The sequence below is a fragment of the Ovis aries genome, chromosome X (assembly GCF_016772045.2).
Source record: "Ovis aries strain OAR_USU_Benz2616 breed Rambouillet chromosome X, ARS-UI_Ramb_v3.0, whole genome shotgun sequence".
NCBI classification, from domain to species: domain Eukaryota; kingdom Metazoa; phylum Chordata; class Mammalia; order Artiodactyla; family Bovidae; genus Ovis; species Ovis aries.
Window position 1 is genome coordinate 80,758,259 of NC_056080.1, and position 14,201 is coordinate 80,772,459.

The window sequence follows — 14,201 nt, forward strand, 5'->3', positions numbered from 1 at the left end:
CAGACGCCCTGAGAGGTGGCACACACACAGCCGTATTGCACAGTGTTTCTTTAATTGAAAGACAACAACCAACCTCAGAAGCAGCCCCTCCTCAAGCTGGGTGTGATGGTTTGAAACCTCCACCAGACCAGAGGCTGGAAGGCAAGGGGAGGGGAGACTGAGCCATCATGGAGGGAAAGGGGACAGTGAGAAGCGTGATGGGAACTCCAGTGGGACAGACCTTCAGGGTCTGGCTGAGCCCAGGGCTCCTCTCTTGGCTGTGGAGGAGGGGGTGCAGCACCTCCCTATCTGCTGGCCTCTGGAAGGATCACCCAGGCTTCGGGTGAGCCTGGGCAGAGGAGGGCAGCTGTCCCCCACTTCCACCTGCCTGGGTAATGGCTGGGCAGAGAAACAGAAAGCAGACTTAGCCCAAGGATGTCAGAAACGAGAGGGAGGGACAGACAGAGAGAGCTGAACAAGACCGGTCCAGGGGCCAGGAGACCCAGGAGGCTGTCCTGGGGGGCCATGAACTCGCAGAAGGATGGTGGGGGGCTGAGAAGGAAAAAAGGCTGAGGAGGGATGTGTGTCTGGCAGGTGGGGTGGGCTTAGTGGGGTCTCCATCCTGGAGCCCCCCAGGGACCATTTACCTTGGACTGGAGCCTCAGATTATTTCCTTTTGGGGTGAATGGGAAGAAAGCTTGGTTGAGTGGGGGGGTGCCTCTGAATGGGTATGATGCAGGTGGGCAGGGGCAGCTCTGAAGTCAAGGGGCATGTGATGGGGGCCAGGCATCACACCCCACCTGCACGCTTGGGAGCCAGGGTGGGGGTGTCAAGGGGCCGTGAGTGGAGGGTGGGGGTCGAAGGCAGGGCTTGGCTCCCTTGCTTTGCCACCCCTTCAGGACACGCACCGTGCACCCCAAGAGACCCTTCCCAGGCCGCCACTGCAGCAGCTGCCACAGCCTCTACTTTTTATAGTTGCCAAACTGGATGGCCAGGCGGTCAGTGACGCAGCGAAAGGTGGCCGGCTGCACCTCCCAGTAGGGAACGGGGTTGTTGAAGAGGCTGATGCCGTTGTAGTAGGCCCGCTTGACCCCGAAGCCCACTGGGCAGAAGTCGTTGACGCCCACTTTGGTGATGTTGTTGGTGTGCAGATAGACCACCTGGGGACAGAGAGGCGTAGCTCAAGGCAGCAGGCCCCGTTGCCCCCCCCTCCAACCCCATCCCTGAGTCGGCCCCACTTGGGGAGCCCAAGCAGTGGGCAGAACCCGCAAGGCTGATGCCCTCCGTGCCAGCCGAGTCCTGCCTGGCCGCCTCAGGGGTTCCTGTGCTGCATCCATACAACCCTTTGAGGGCCTGGAGGTGATTCTTCCTTTGTCTGGAGGAGTACAACTGGCTTACGTATGGTTGTCAGGCTGCTGTTGAGCAGTGTTCAGGCACTGGTGTGTGACCGGATGCTGGGATTGGGGGTTAATGGGGTGGGTATGAATGGTGCTGTTGATGTGGGAAGGATGCCACCCTGGGTTCACACAGTCCTTGGCCCTTCCTCTGGGTTCCCTGGACTGAGGGTCTCCTCCTCCTCCTAGTCCTCAGGAGCACTTGCTCCCACCCCCCAACTCCTCAAAGCTTCTCTCTATGGGACTGTAGTGTGGGGAGCGTGAGGACTGTCTGATGGGGTGGGGCAGAGGGATGCGGCCTGGAGGGCTGCAACAGTGCTTTCTAGAGGTGGCAGGATATGGCCACTAGAGGGCACTGCCGCTGTAGGTTGGCAATCCCCTTGCAGGGCTGGGTGATGGATTCATCCCAACTGGACAGCTTGCAAGAATGGCCAATCTTCTGGCATGTAGGCAGAGTCTGAGGTCCAGAGCAAGGCCAAAGAAGACCTTGAGAGGACTTTTTGACCCCCTCATCAAGCCACTTCCTGCCCAGATTGTTCCCAAGCCCCTGGGCCTGCGGCACCTTTGTGGGGGTCCCACCCACCTAAGAAACTCCAATATGTTGGCCACCTGATGCAAAGAGCTGACTCATTTGAAAAGACCCTGATGCTGGAAAAGATTGGAGGCAGGAGGAGAAGGGGACAACAGAGGATGAGACGGTTGAATGGCATCACCCACTCAATGGACATGAGTTTGAGTAAACTCTGGGAGTTGATGAAGGACAGGGAAGCCTGGTGTGTTGTGGACCATGGGGTCGCAAAGAGTCAGACACTACTGACCGACTGAACTGAACCAAACTGAACTGAACCCACCCGAGAGACCTTGAGCTCAAATATCTACCAGGCTGGCTCTGGCGCATCCTGCCACTTTGCCACCCCTGTACCCAGCCTCCTCGCTGTCCACAGTGGGGTCCCTACTTTCCCCTTTCGCTTTCTCAGTGTCTTTCCAGATGAGGAGCTGGAGTCACCGGCCAGAGGACACATCTGACCAGCTGCACAGCGAACTCCCGTTCTGCTCCGCGGTGGGTCCGAGCACTGACAGCTAGGGTCTCAGCAGCTGCCCCAGGGACATCGACTGCCCCCTCCCTTTGCTGCGTGTTAGAAAAACCTGGCTCTCACCTGGAGGAGCTTGAGGTCTGGAAGACCAGCTGGCACCCTAGACAGCTTGTTGTTGTCCAAGTGCAGCTCCCGCAGCGTGGGCAGAAAACTCAGGCTCCCGTTCTCAATCATGCGGATCTGGTTGTGGCCCAGGCCCAGCCTGGGAAGGGATAGATGAATAAATGACGATGTGATGGGGTCCATGGGCCACAGTGCACTGGGCAGACTCAGGACCCCCTGAGACCCCACCTCCGCAGCCTACCTGTACAACTTGGAGTAGCGGAGCAGATCCTCTAGCTCGATTGCCTGGATTTTATTGTGGTCCAGGTGGAGTTCATTGAGGGTCTCAGGGAGGTCTGCCAGGAAAAAAGGATGCTCTGAGCTGAATCCAGGAGGGGAGACTGTGGGGTGGGGGAGGCCTGGTCCTGTGTGTGTGTATGTGTGTCTGCACGATTTCACTCTTGGTGGAGCAGAGAGCCGAGCTCTGCCCCAGGTGGGGAGAGGGGTGACCAAAGCCCTCCCTGAGTACACTGGGTGGCTCCAGATGGCTCTGGGCTCGCTACCTGTGCTGCCCCCCAAAACGTGGGAAAGAAAGAATGCCTCCCTACCTTTGGGGATGCCAGTGAGCTTGGCCTCGGAGATGCGAAGGTAGTTGAGCTTCAGGCCATCAAACGCTCCCGGTTCAAAGCCGCTGTTCTCCAGGGGGTTCCCACCCATCTCTAGGAGAGAGGCTCTCTCAGCCCTGAAGCCAAGGCTAAGCATCTGTCCCCACACGCTCAGGGCCTGTCACTTCCTAAGGGACTCCCACTAAGCACCCGCTCCCTCATCTCCCCCTGAAAGCAGTGCCACTAATTTACTGGACAAGCTGCAAACTCCTTGCTGTTGAACACCACAAACTACCAAGGGCCTTGGGCCTGGCATGGACCCTTGGGGACAAGGGGAGCCCTCCCAGCTTCTCCCACCTGGCCCCTGGCTGGCAGGCTGTGCCAGCTCTATACTTGCCCTTTCATTATGGGCCTGGGTTTCTCTTCACCTTGCCTTGGCAGCTATGGGGTGTGACCCTAGGCAAGCCTCCAGAATGTTCTGTGAGGCCAGCTGGCTTGTCCATGGCACCCGGCTGCTCTGGCGAGCAGAGCCCTCCTCCTTGACCCTCCTCCTTCCCTGTCCACCCTCACCACCGTGGGGGAGGGGTGAGGACCACCACAGGGTGGGCCTGGCTCACCAATGCAGTTCATGTTGCGAAGCCCACTGAACACTCCCTTGGGCACCTTGCGGATGCGGTTGTCATGGATGCGGAGCTCCACCAGGGAGCTGGGCAGGTTGGGAGGGATCTCCACCAGGTGGTTCTTGGAGATGTAGAGCTTCTGCAGCTTCCGCAGGGGGCTGAAGGCCTTCTCGTGGATCTTGGAGATCTTGTTGTTCACGAGGACCAAGGCCTGAGGTGGCACACAAAGCCTCAGTTCCCCACCTGCCTGCCTTCTCCTCTCTCCTCTTCCCTGCCCCTGAGCTAGTGATTCACGTTGTCGGGGCTTCACAGATGCTGGAGCCCCAGCTCAGCCTTCAGGAGATCTGCCTCTGCTCATGGGCAAAGTGCAGAGTGGGAGCCAGCACTCAGGTCCAGCAAGGCTGCTGCAGCTCATGCCCTGGTTACCCTACTTGCACCCTGGTTGAGATGCAGCCTTTCCTTACTGTGTTGCTGGGAGGAGCCAGTAAGATGCAAAGGTAACGGTCAACAGAGAGAATTGGGCTGGGTGATCCTGTCCTTTCCTGGTAGCTCTGAGAGGAAAGAGTCTGCTTGCAATATGGGGAGACCTGGGTTTGATCCATGGGTGTGGAAGATCCGCTGGAGAAGGAAATGGCCACCCACTCCAGTGCCCTTGCCTGGAAAATCCCATGGATGGAGGAGCCTGGTAGGCTACAGGCCATGGGGTCACAGAGTCAGGACAGGATAAAAGGAAAGTGAAATAGCAACTTCACTTTCCTTTTATCTTGTCTTGACATTGCACATGTGCCCATGACCCTGAGTGCTTTTGCCACAGCTGCCTCCTAACCTCTCTCAGGACTCCCTGGGTCCCCGGTCCCCTCTCACATTGCACAAGTGCATGCCCACACCCATCGGGACCCCACCCCTCCACACACCCGCTGGGCTGCAGGCCTGCTGCCTCTTCCCAGCCCCTTGGAAGAGTCAGGGGTGGGCTTACGTAGAGGTGCTGGAGGCCTTTGAAGTCATCTTTTCGGAGCTCAGAGATGTCATTATTCTGCAGGTCCAGCAGGGTGGTGTCGGGCGAGATCTCCTTGGGCACAGCCTTCAGACCTGGGGGCCAGCACCGCAGTCAGCAGTGTGAGCCACGGCCATGGCCACGGCCACAGCCCCAGAGGGGCGCACATGCAGACCCACACATGGGGACTCTGTGGCTCCAAGTGGGTGCAGCTCCAAGGCCAGGGCTGGACACTCTTCTCCCTCCCCATGTGCTTTTAAGCAGACCCAGGGACACCCTCCCACAGTGAAATCAGGATCCCTGAGTCAGCTCCAGGTCACTCCCTGCCCACCCTCAGCCTTCCACATCCATCCCCCCCAGACTGACCCAGGTCGGAGCACTGAACGACCCTCAGATGGCAGTGGCAGCCAAAAGGGCACATGGCGCTGTAGGTGGGTGGGAGGGAGTCCAGGTCTGGGATGCCCGAGGTTGTTTCTGCACCCGAAGCTTCCTCATCGTTCAGCATGGGCAGCCCATCGTCCAGGGTGAAGTCCCAGAAGGCTTTTTGCTCAAAGGGCAGGGCCTGGCTCAGGGCCAGCAGGGCTGCAAGAGGCCACAGGGGCCACATGGTGGGCGTGCCTGCAAAGCCAAGGTGAGGAGGGGCCATCAGGGGAGGCCAGCCGATGCCTACACCCGGGGGCTGGGGTTCTGTGTGTGTGCTGGCCTCATGTCTGTCACACCTCCCCAGAGCAGCCAGACCCTAAGCTGGAGTGGCCAGGAGGGAGGTGTGGGTGGGTAGAAGGTCCTGGGCAGGGTAGGGGCATGGCTGGCTTCCTTCTGCCCTGCTCCATTTTCAGGCAGGACTTGGCCACCGTGGGCTATGCTGTGTCTTTCCAGTTAGTGAGTCTGTACCCCTCCAATGCATGAGCATACACACACATGCATCACTCCCCTCCCTGCACAGGACACTGAGTCAGCCTCAGCCTGTGTGTGGGGAGATCGGGGAGGCTAGTGGAGGTGGTGGAGAGGGAAACCCAGCCCTCTGCCCCCACAGACCTTGAAGAATCAAGATTGAAAGATAACTACCAGGGCTGGGGTCAATCCTTTCCTGCCTGAGCCCCCTTTGCAGTGCACCCACGTTTTTCTAAGAAAGTCAAGAGGCCAAGGCACTAGGGTGGGCATGCTTGGCAGAGCTGGGCTAGCCCTGGAGCAAAGCAGAGGAGGGGGCATCCTCCTAGCCCATGTGTGGAATCCCAGAGATGGAGGGAGAACCCTGGCGTCCCCCTCCATCCTTGCTGCTCCCAGGGCGCTTTGGCTTCCTCCTCTGGCCCACGAAGCCTTCCCCTGACCTCTGTCCATGGCCCAGCCCCCTGGAAAGGCCACTGGAAGGGAATAGGCTACTGCCAGGGTGGCGGGCAGGGTCAGGCTTCTCTGGAGGCCCTCAGGCTGGGAAGCAGGCTAGGGGTGGGAGTTGGGGGAAAGCCGCTCTGTCCGAGGCTGCCCCTGGTGCCTACATCTGCCTGCCTTCTCCTCCTCCAGCAGAGGCTGCTCCCATCCAGATGGGATCCTCTAGCAGAAAACCTTGTCCACGAAGAGGCTGCCCCCTCATCTAGATTTCCTGGGCAAGCCCCAGCCTCATTTTCCCAAGTATGACACAGGGATACACGTGCCTGCCTTGCTTATTACCCAAGCACAGGGTGTCTGGGGTTGCCTCGCGTGCGGACCTCAACCCTACCCCACAGAGGCCCTCACTTGGGGCCTGTCTTGGACAGGGGAGGGGCTCTTTGGGGCTTCAGCAGGATTGGGGTGAGCCCCCCGAGCCTGATGGCTGGCTGCAAAGTGAGGAGAGGCCCCAGGCAGGCCCAGTGGATGTGGGGCTGGGCTAGTGGCCTGGGGGGCGGCTGTCTTGGAGCCCTGCTACCCTCAGGCAGTGGGAGGGCCTGTGGCCACTTGCAGACCCGTGGGCACAACAGCTCTGCCCCTGGGGTTCCCATTGATCGCTATCTGGCCGCCCTCTCTCGTACCCCTCCCGCCCGTCAGAGCTGGTCACGTGACCTGTCTTGGCTCCCACCTTTGCAGCAGCTGGGGTGGGCAGTGCGCTTGGTGGGCAGATGCTGGAGGTGGGGGGTGGGGTGCCCAGGCCGGGGGTTCAGCGGCCTCAGCCTCAGAGCCAGCCCCAGAGCGCCCCCAGCAGGCTGGCAATCCTCTTGAGCGTGCAGCCCCCACTGATAGACTCAGAAAAGCAGCCTTGCCTCTCAGGTCACACAGCAAAGTGAGGGTCCCTCCTGGCTGGGGGAGCCCCTGGCCTTCCTGGCTCCTTTGGGCCTTGAGCGCCCATGGTCATATTCAAGGGCCCACCAGCCCTATGCTGGTCCCATAGGACTGGAGGAGTCCCCACCCCACCCCACCCCCAGCCCCAAGGGTCTCGGCACAGAGTGGGGAGAAGACCCTGGGTTTGCCTACCTGGACCAAAAGTCCCTTTTCCTTCCCACAGGTTCTCAAAGCACAAGGCAAGGTAGGGTGGGCCCAGACTTCCCAGGCACGGCTGGACACCCAGGGCTGAGACGAGGAAGTGAAGGGGAGGGTGAAGGCAGAAGGGCGAGACAGAGCAGGAGGCAGAGGAGGCCGCCCCCTTCTCGCCTGGCACCCCTGCCAAAGCCGCTACCTCACAGGGGGAATGAGTCAGGGCTAGAACACCCCGCTGAAGCCTTGGGAGGCTCTGAGATCCACCGTCCACTTGGATGGCTGGGGTGGGGCGGGGCGGTCCAGCCAGGCCTGGGGAACCGGGAAGGCCTGGGGGCCTCCACAGGGAGCCTCGGCCTGCGTCTGGGCCTTCCACATGGAGCGCCCTGGCAGGACTAGCCACCGAGGCCCTGCGTGGGCTCATGGGACCCTCCCTGGGGGCGACAGGAGGCTGCAGAGGAGTCGAACCAGGTTCCAAGGTGCATCTGGGGTCCCTGCAAAGAGGCTGAGGTGGGGTGTGGGGTGGGGAAAGGCGGGCTCTTTTGGAAACTCACTCTGAGGGAGTGGGAGGCTGAGGTCTTGAAGGCCCCCAGAGCCCTCAGGGCAGAGGACAAGGTTTGGCTGGTTCTCCCCCGCTCCTGGCCGGGCCCAGGCAGTGGGCAGGCTGGCGGGCTTTCTGCCACAGCCCTCCTTTCCCCACAGAGAATTGGCAAGCGACTCAACAGCCAGAACTGTGCAGAGGGGAGGGGGGCTGGCTGGACACCAAGCCTGCCAGAGACCGCGAAAGACACCCCCAGCCCTCAGGGCCAGAAGGAGCCAGGGAGGGGCCTGGAGGAGGCGCCCAGGACCAAAGTTCCATTTGATGAAAGAGAAAATGGAGACCTAGAGAAAAGAACCCACCTCAGGCAACGCCAGGCCTCCAGGTTTTCACTATGGACACAGAGGGTGAGAACCATAGTTGGTCCCCCCAGCCTAGCCAGGCCTCCAGGCCTCAGTTTCCCTTCATCAGCCTCCCCGGGCATGTCCCCGAGGACTTCAGGCAGCCTTGGGCCCCATCAGGGGGTTCTCTGAGCTCAACGAGCTCCACCTCCTCAGAGCAACGGAAAGAAGTGGTGATGGCGGTGAGGCCTCAGGCTGGGCGCCCATGGGTGGGAGTGAGGACCGCCTCCCCCACCCAATAGGGCTCTCCTTGTCTGGCCCTCTGAAAGGTTGTGCAGTCCTCTGACTGGGATATCTCCAGGTCCCAGCCAAACAAGACACACTGGCAACCACTGAGAACACGGAGGGGCCATGCCAGGCATTCACGCCAGGCCAAGGGTGGCAGGAGCAGGCCCTGAGGTCTGGCAGGCCCTGGGAACTCACTTACAGATGTGTGGCCCACAGCTGCCAAGTCACAGATGCTGGACTCCTAAGCCCAGTGTCTGGCCCCACCAAGCAACCCGACCTGAACTCAGACACGCATGCCATCTTCCACTCAGCCCTGCTGGTGCCCACTTTTCTGCCCGCTTCCCTCTTAGACTCCAACCCATCGTCCCCCGCACCCTCCAGCTCTAGTCTGCCCTTAGGTGGCACCCAGAGAGTGGGCACGGGTGCCATCCCTGGGTCTTCCTGAAGCTGACGTGTGTGCAGGCATGTGAGGATGACTGTGTGAGGGGCTGGTGGCTGCAGTGGGGATTAGGGTGAGCTCTGCCCTGCTTGTGTCTACACCCCAGCCACCCCTGAACCCATCACCGTGGCCTCAGCATGCCTTCCAGCTATGAAGGGAGCAGGCATCCAAGCATGGCTGGCCAGGACGACTCCTTCCTGCTGGGTCCTGTGCCCCTGCAGCCTTCAGGCATAGACTAGACCTGGATGTGGGCGTCAGAGACCCACAGGGAGCCAGCCCATCTGCTGCAAGGAGCTGGCCCCAGGCCAGTGGCTGGTGCTACCCAGGCCAGACCTTTCTCCCCACAGCCTTGAAGACACCCATCACACCCCCATCCTGCTGGGAAACCTCTGGAAGGCTGGAAGGTCTAAGGGCTGGCCTTCCGCCATGCCAGGAATCAGGCAGGAGATGAGCCAGGTCACCTGGTCTTTCCGCCCCAGAGCTTTCCTTCTCCTGCTCGTTGAAGAAAGCCCGAGGGAGAGCGAGGGTGCTGTTGCTTCCCAGGGGTGCTACAGGAGGCCCAAGTGATTTCCTAACAGCCTTCCCCAGGGCTAGCAGGAAGTGCTGTCTCTCCCATCGCCTCTCCCCGACTCAGGCTGGAGGTGACGCTGATGCAAAACAAGGCTCTGTCCTGTGGGTCTGGAGCCCCCAGGCTTGAATCATGCAGTTTCTGGAAACATGGCATCTCTCAGGCCGCCACCATCAATAGCTCCCCTCGGCCCGTGGGGACAGATGGCCCTACCCCTCCTGCAGCTGCAGGGAAGTGGCTTGGGAAAGCCATCAGGCCACCCTGGCCTGGAGGGTCCCCCAAGCCTTTAGCTCACAGCAGGCGCCAGACCCCACAGGGAGATGTTCTCAGCCTGGCTCCCAGAACCTGAGGCCCTTGGCTGCCTTGCTCCCTCATGGGGCTGGGGGCTCAGCTTGGGGTGGAGCTTGCTCTCTGCAGCCAGCCTAGGAGGTCTTGCTGGACCTGTGACCTTCAGCCCCTCCCAGGGCTCCCCCTCTGTGTGGTGAGGTGGCCTGTAAATCCCTAGGACCACCATCGAGGCCAAGCTGGAACTGAGACTGTGAGAGGATGGAGGTGGCACCCAGCTCCCCAGCTGCCCCTGTCTCTGGAGACAGGGCTCCCAGAGCCAGTCTCCCTCTGCCCTCTGTCCGGCTCCTTCAGGTCCCAGTTTTGTTGCCCAAATCCGTGATCCCTTGGACATTCGGGCTTCTGACTGCTATGTCCCTTTTGGGCCATCTGATTCTTCTAGAGGCTGCTGGTAGGCGAGATGCGGGGGCAGGTTTGCTGTTGCGTAGAGCCTGGGACCTCTCCCAGCCCGCTGCCCTGTGTCCTGCAGCTCCGCCCTGTGCTGCAGTTTCTGCTGACTTGGGACTTTACACCATGGACCGGGAGAGCTGGGTGTGAGCTGGCTGGGACCCTGGATGTGTTACCCAGGGAGAGACAGGGGGGAGTCGTCAGAGTCCCTGGCACCTTCGGTGGGCTTGGGATGTCAGAGATCCCAGCCCACCGAGGAGCACAAACTGGGCTGCTGAGAGGGTGGGGGACAAGCCAAAGAGGGCCGAACTGTGGCTGGCGCTCCAAGAGCCTGGGGGAGGTTCCCAGAGGGGGTGAAGAAAGTCCTGGGGGACCCTGGGGCTGACGGCTCCAGGTACGGGAAGGCTTTCACCCCAGGACCTCTTATCTAGAAGGTTCATCTTTAGATGACCCACAGCCCCAGTGAGCAAGACTAAGCAGACCCCTTCCCCATTTCCCCCCAGGCTGTCTCCCACTGGCTTCCTTGAAGATGGGATTCACCAAAAAGGTTTTGTGTGTAATCGAAGTGTGGGTGGGCCCAATACATGAGCAGAGAGGACAGAGGGGATGGGAGGGCACTGTTTGGCCCGGGAACCAGCCAACAGGAGGAGGGTGGAGCTGGCAGGATCCTGTGTGCCCGCCTTCAGGAGCCCATGCCTATCCCCCTTTCCCCCACTGCAGCTCATAGCAGGGGCCCCCAGGAAGGTCACTGTCACCCTCCAGCCCCTCGAGTAGAGCTAAACCCTTGGGCTGGTGTGTCCCATCCCACCAGCAGGGCAGAGAGGCTCAGGGAGGGGTGCCCAGCTCAAGGCAGGGACCGAGATCTCCCACCCTGGGGTAACTGATGAGGACGATTGGGAGGCTGTCATGGTGGGTGTGGGAAGACCTTTTCTAACAATCCAGGATGTTGGCACATGGGCAAGGAAGGGGGATGCCCAGACATGCCAGCCAAAGGACCAACGGCTCAGTGGCCTAGCAGGTGGAGCTTTGGAGACCCTGGAGCTGGGGCTGGTGTCCTGCCTGAGGGCAGGGGGCACATGCCAGACAGTGCCTGGCCCTATGGGCACTTTGGGCGTTGGGCTGTGCCTGCTGTTCATGTGCTCCTGGGTGGCCCTGGGGGCCGGCCACTGTCCCAGGCGACCAAGGACAAGTGACCACTGGGATGGGACTGTCTCCTTGGGGCTTCTCCAGGGAGTGGAGGAGGGCCGGCGGTGGGTGGCTCTGGGAAGAAGGCTCATGATTGATTCCTCCTCTGGGACTTAACGCTGATGCTGGAAGGAACCCTCTGCGGTCCTGAGTGTCTACAGAATATCGCTAAAGAGAGGAGATGCTTTCCTGTCTTTTGAATACCCCCTCTGCTCCAGTCCTTCCCCATTCACCTTTCTGTGATGAGCCAGGGCCACTGATGGGATTGGGGAGAAATTCAGGCCAAGGCTTGTATGTCATCTTGTGCAATGGTGAGAGGGCTAGTACCCTACGTTTCTGGGCCCCTAAAATCAACTGGCAAAGAACTGTCGCCAGACCTGTAGTTGAAGGGACTGGGCCTCGGACTCCTCATCAACACAGTGAGGCCCTTGCTCCAGGGCAAGACGTTAAAAGCAATAGGCTGGTTAATGCCTTCTGTGACCTGGGTCTTTGCGACCTGAAGGTGGGCCAGTGGGTGAGCCAGCCAGGGTTGTGGGGCGGCCACTCAGCTGCTGGCTACATGGTGATGGGAGCCCTCCCTGATGCCAGCCTCTTTCCACGGCCTGGCCCCTGTGGCTGCGAGACAGCCATGTGCCTTCCTTTCGATGTGCCTATGACAGCTGGTCATAGGGCATTCTGCACAAAAGCGCTTCTGCCCAACCACCACGGTGTGGATTGTATAGGTGGTTGCGGGTGGCACAGGTACTCACCTGTGCGCACACAGGGGCGGCCATGTGTTATCCCTCCTCGTGAACCCGAGAGACTGGATGCACATTCCAGAGCACCTCCAGCTTCTCTCAATTCCAACAAGTCCCCACAGGGTGGCTGGCCAGGGAGGGGAGTGGGCACAGAAGCAGGAGACCCCAGTGCACGGGACTGGCCGCATCGGCAACCTGAGCGGCCCTTAAGAAGACTTCAACTGTGAGAGCAATCTCCCAGGCTTGAGCAAGGTCTGCTCTGTGCCCCACACCAGCACTCTGCCTCAGAGGACCCTGGGCCTTCTGCTCCACTGAGCAGAGCCAACTCAGGAAGCTCTTGCCAACCCGTGCCTAGGCCCCAGACCCATCCATAGAGTGGTGAGGTGGGGCTCCCACCCCTGAGTCTTCCAGGGCACTCTGCTATGTTCCTTGGCAGGTCCCTTGGCATGCCAGCCATCTTGGGAGCTTGCTAGGACAGAGGCCTGGGGCCTGGCCGCCTCCCACACTAATCTGCACACCCTGCAGTTGACCATAAGCTATCATGATCAACACTCGAGTGCCTCTAACAGCTCCCTGGATGCTATGGGGTCAATAGTCCGGGTTTGTCAGTCAGGAGCCCTGACCCCTGGCCCCAGCTCTGCCCCTGACTGGCTGGGCCACTTTTGGCAGTTTCCTGCCGCTCTCTGGGCCTCTGTTGCCCCCTCTACAATGGATGGAGTAGGGGGTCCCGTGGGACCAGTTCTGGAGGGCAACCTTGTTAGCACTGTTTGGTTTCAGATCTGGGATGCTCTCTCCATTCTAGAGGTGCCCCCAGGTACCCACGGGGTGCGGCCTTTGGGGAACAGAGCACCTAGCCTGGGATCTCTTGAACTCCACCCCTCCCTAAAGGTGCCCATCCTGGAATGATGATGTCCTCAAATTGACCCACAGAGCCCTCTGGGGCCCCAGGCCAAGCTGGCCTGGCTAACACGGCACAGTGGCTTGGGTTTCCTTCTGCACCCCTCTTTGGAGCCTCAATTCAAGGAGGTTCTGGGGACAGAGAAGCCTGAGCCACTCAGGCAGCCCCACTCAGATCCCCCACCCCCCACCCCATCCCCAATCACGGCTCTGTGGACCCACGCCTCACCCAGGAGGAGGTGAACGCAGAACACTCGCCTGCGAGTAAGCAAGGAATATCTGGGCAGGGTGCCTGGGGCGTGCCTGGGAAACGAAGTCGCGGAGCCCACACCGTGGTCTAGCCCCAGGCCCTGGGGATCGCTCCCCAGTACTGAGTTCAGGCCGGAGCCCGAAGGTCTGTCCTAACCAGGGGCCGGAGTCAGGCCAGCGAGGGGGTGCAGGGCGCACCTGGGACTTGATGATGTTCTGGGATGGCTGCCAAGGGGCAGAAGCCCAGGGGGATGTGGAGTGTGAAGCAAGGCTGAGCAAGGGGAGAGGGAAGGGGATGGAGAAGGTGCCTGGAGGACCCAGGGAGGAAAAGAGGCCAAGATAGGACTGGGACCAAGGAGGGACCGCAGGGTGGCCATGAAGGGGCATGCTGGGATCCTGCAGCAGGGGCGGGGGGTGGGGTGGGGTGGGGTGGGAATCTGCAAGCAGCCTTGGGGGCGGCGGGGTGGGGGCGGGAGATGGCGGTAAGGGTGTCTGCAGGGGCAGGGGTAGGGACGAGGAGGGTGAGTTTGGGGGGTGCAGGGTCGGGGCATCTGGAGGATGAGACAGCGAGGGCGAGGGCGAGGGCGGTTCCAGGCCAGCTGTAGGAACGGTGGGGGACAGGATGGGGCTTGTGGGGTGGGGGGCTTACCTGAGGAGGGCAAGCGGTGGGCACGCGGTGGCTGGTGGGCAGCCTGAGGCGTCAGCCAGTCCCTGCGTCCGTCTGTGTGTTGTGTCGTCTGAGAGCAGCTGCTCACTCCTGGGCAGTTCGGGGAGAGAGGGAGAGGGAGGCGGCAGGAGGGAGGGTAAAGGCTGGGCGGGCGGGTAGGCCAAAGGGGAGGGGACAGCGGGGAGGGGGCGGGGAGGGAGGGAGAGAGGGAGGGAGGAAGGGAAGGAGGGGGCAGGCTTCCCGGCCCCCCTGGCAGCTTCAAAGGGAGTAATTTTCTTGCAGACGGCTGGGCTAGCTGTGCCCCTCCCCCTTACGCCCCCCACCCCAAGGACGACCCCTCCCACTCCAAGGCCACGACCCCCTGCCCCCCACCCCGGGGAGGCACACTCT

The 14,201-nt window shown here is 61.0% G+C and overlaps 1 protein-coding gene across 2 annotated transcripts; it reads right to left on the bottom strand.

The window, feature by feature from the left end:
- Positions 1 to 33: 33 nt before the first annotated feature.
- BGN (biglycan) lies at positions 34 to 13,903 on the bottom strand. Of its 2 annotated transcripts, XM_015104664.3 has the most exons (8): positions 13,794 to 13,903; positions 5,095 to 5,346; positions 4,711 to 4,823; positions 3,732 to 3,945; positions 3,118 to 3,228; positions 2,772 to 2,865; positions 2,531 to 2,669; positions 34 to 1,139 (listed from the first exon to the last, which is right to left on the bottom strand). In XM_015104664.3, exons 2-8 carry the CDS (start codon positions 5,333 to 5,335, stop codon positions 942 to 944), a joined length of 1,110 nt encoding a protein of 369 aa, XP_014960150.2. In that variant the 5' UTR covers positions 5,336 to 5,346; positions 13,794 to 13,903; the 3' UTR covers positions 34 to 941.
- Between the last annotated feature and the right edge of the window lie 298 nt (positions 13,904 to 14,201).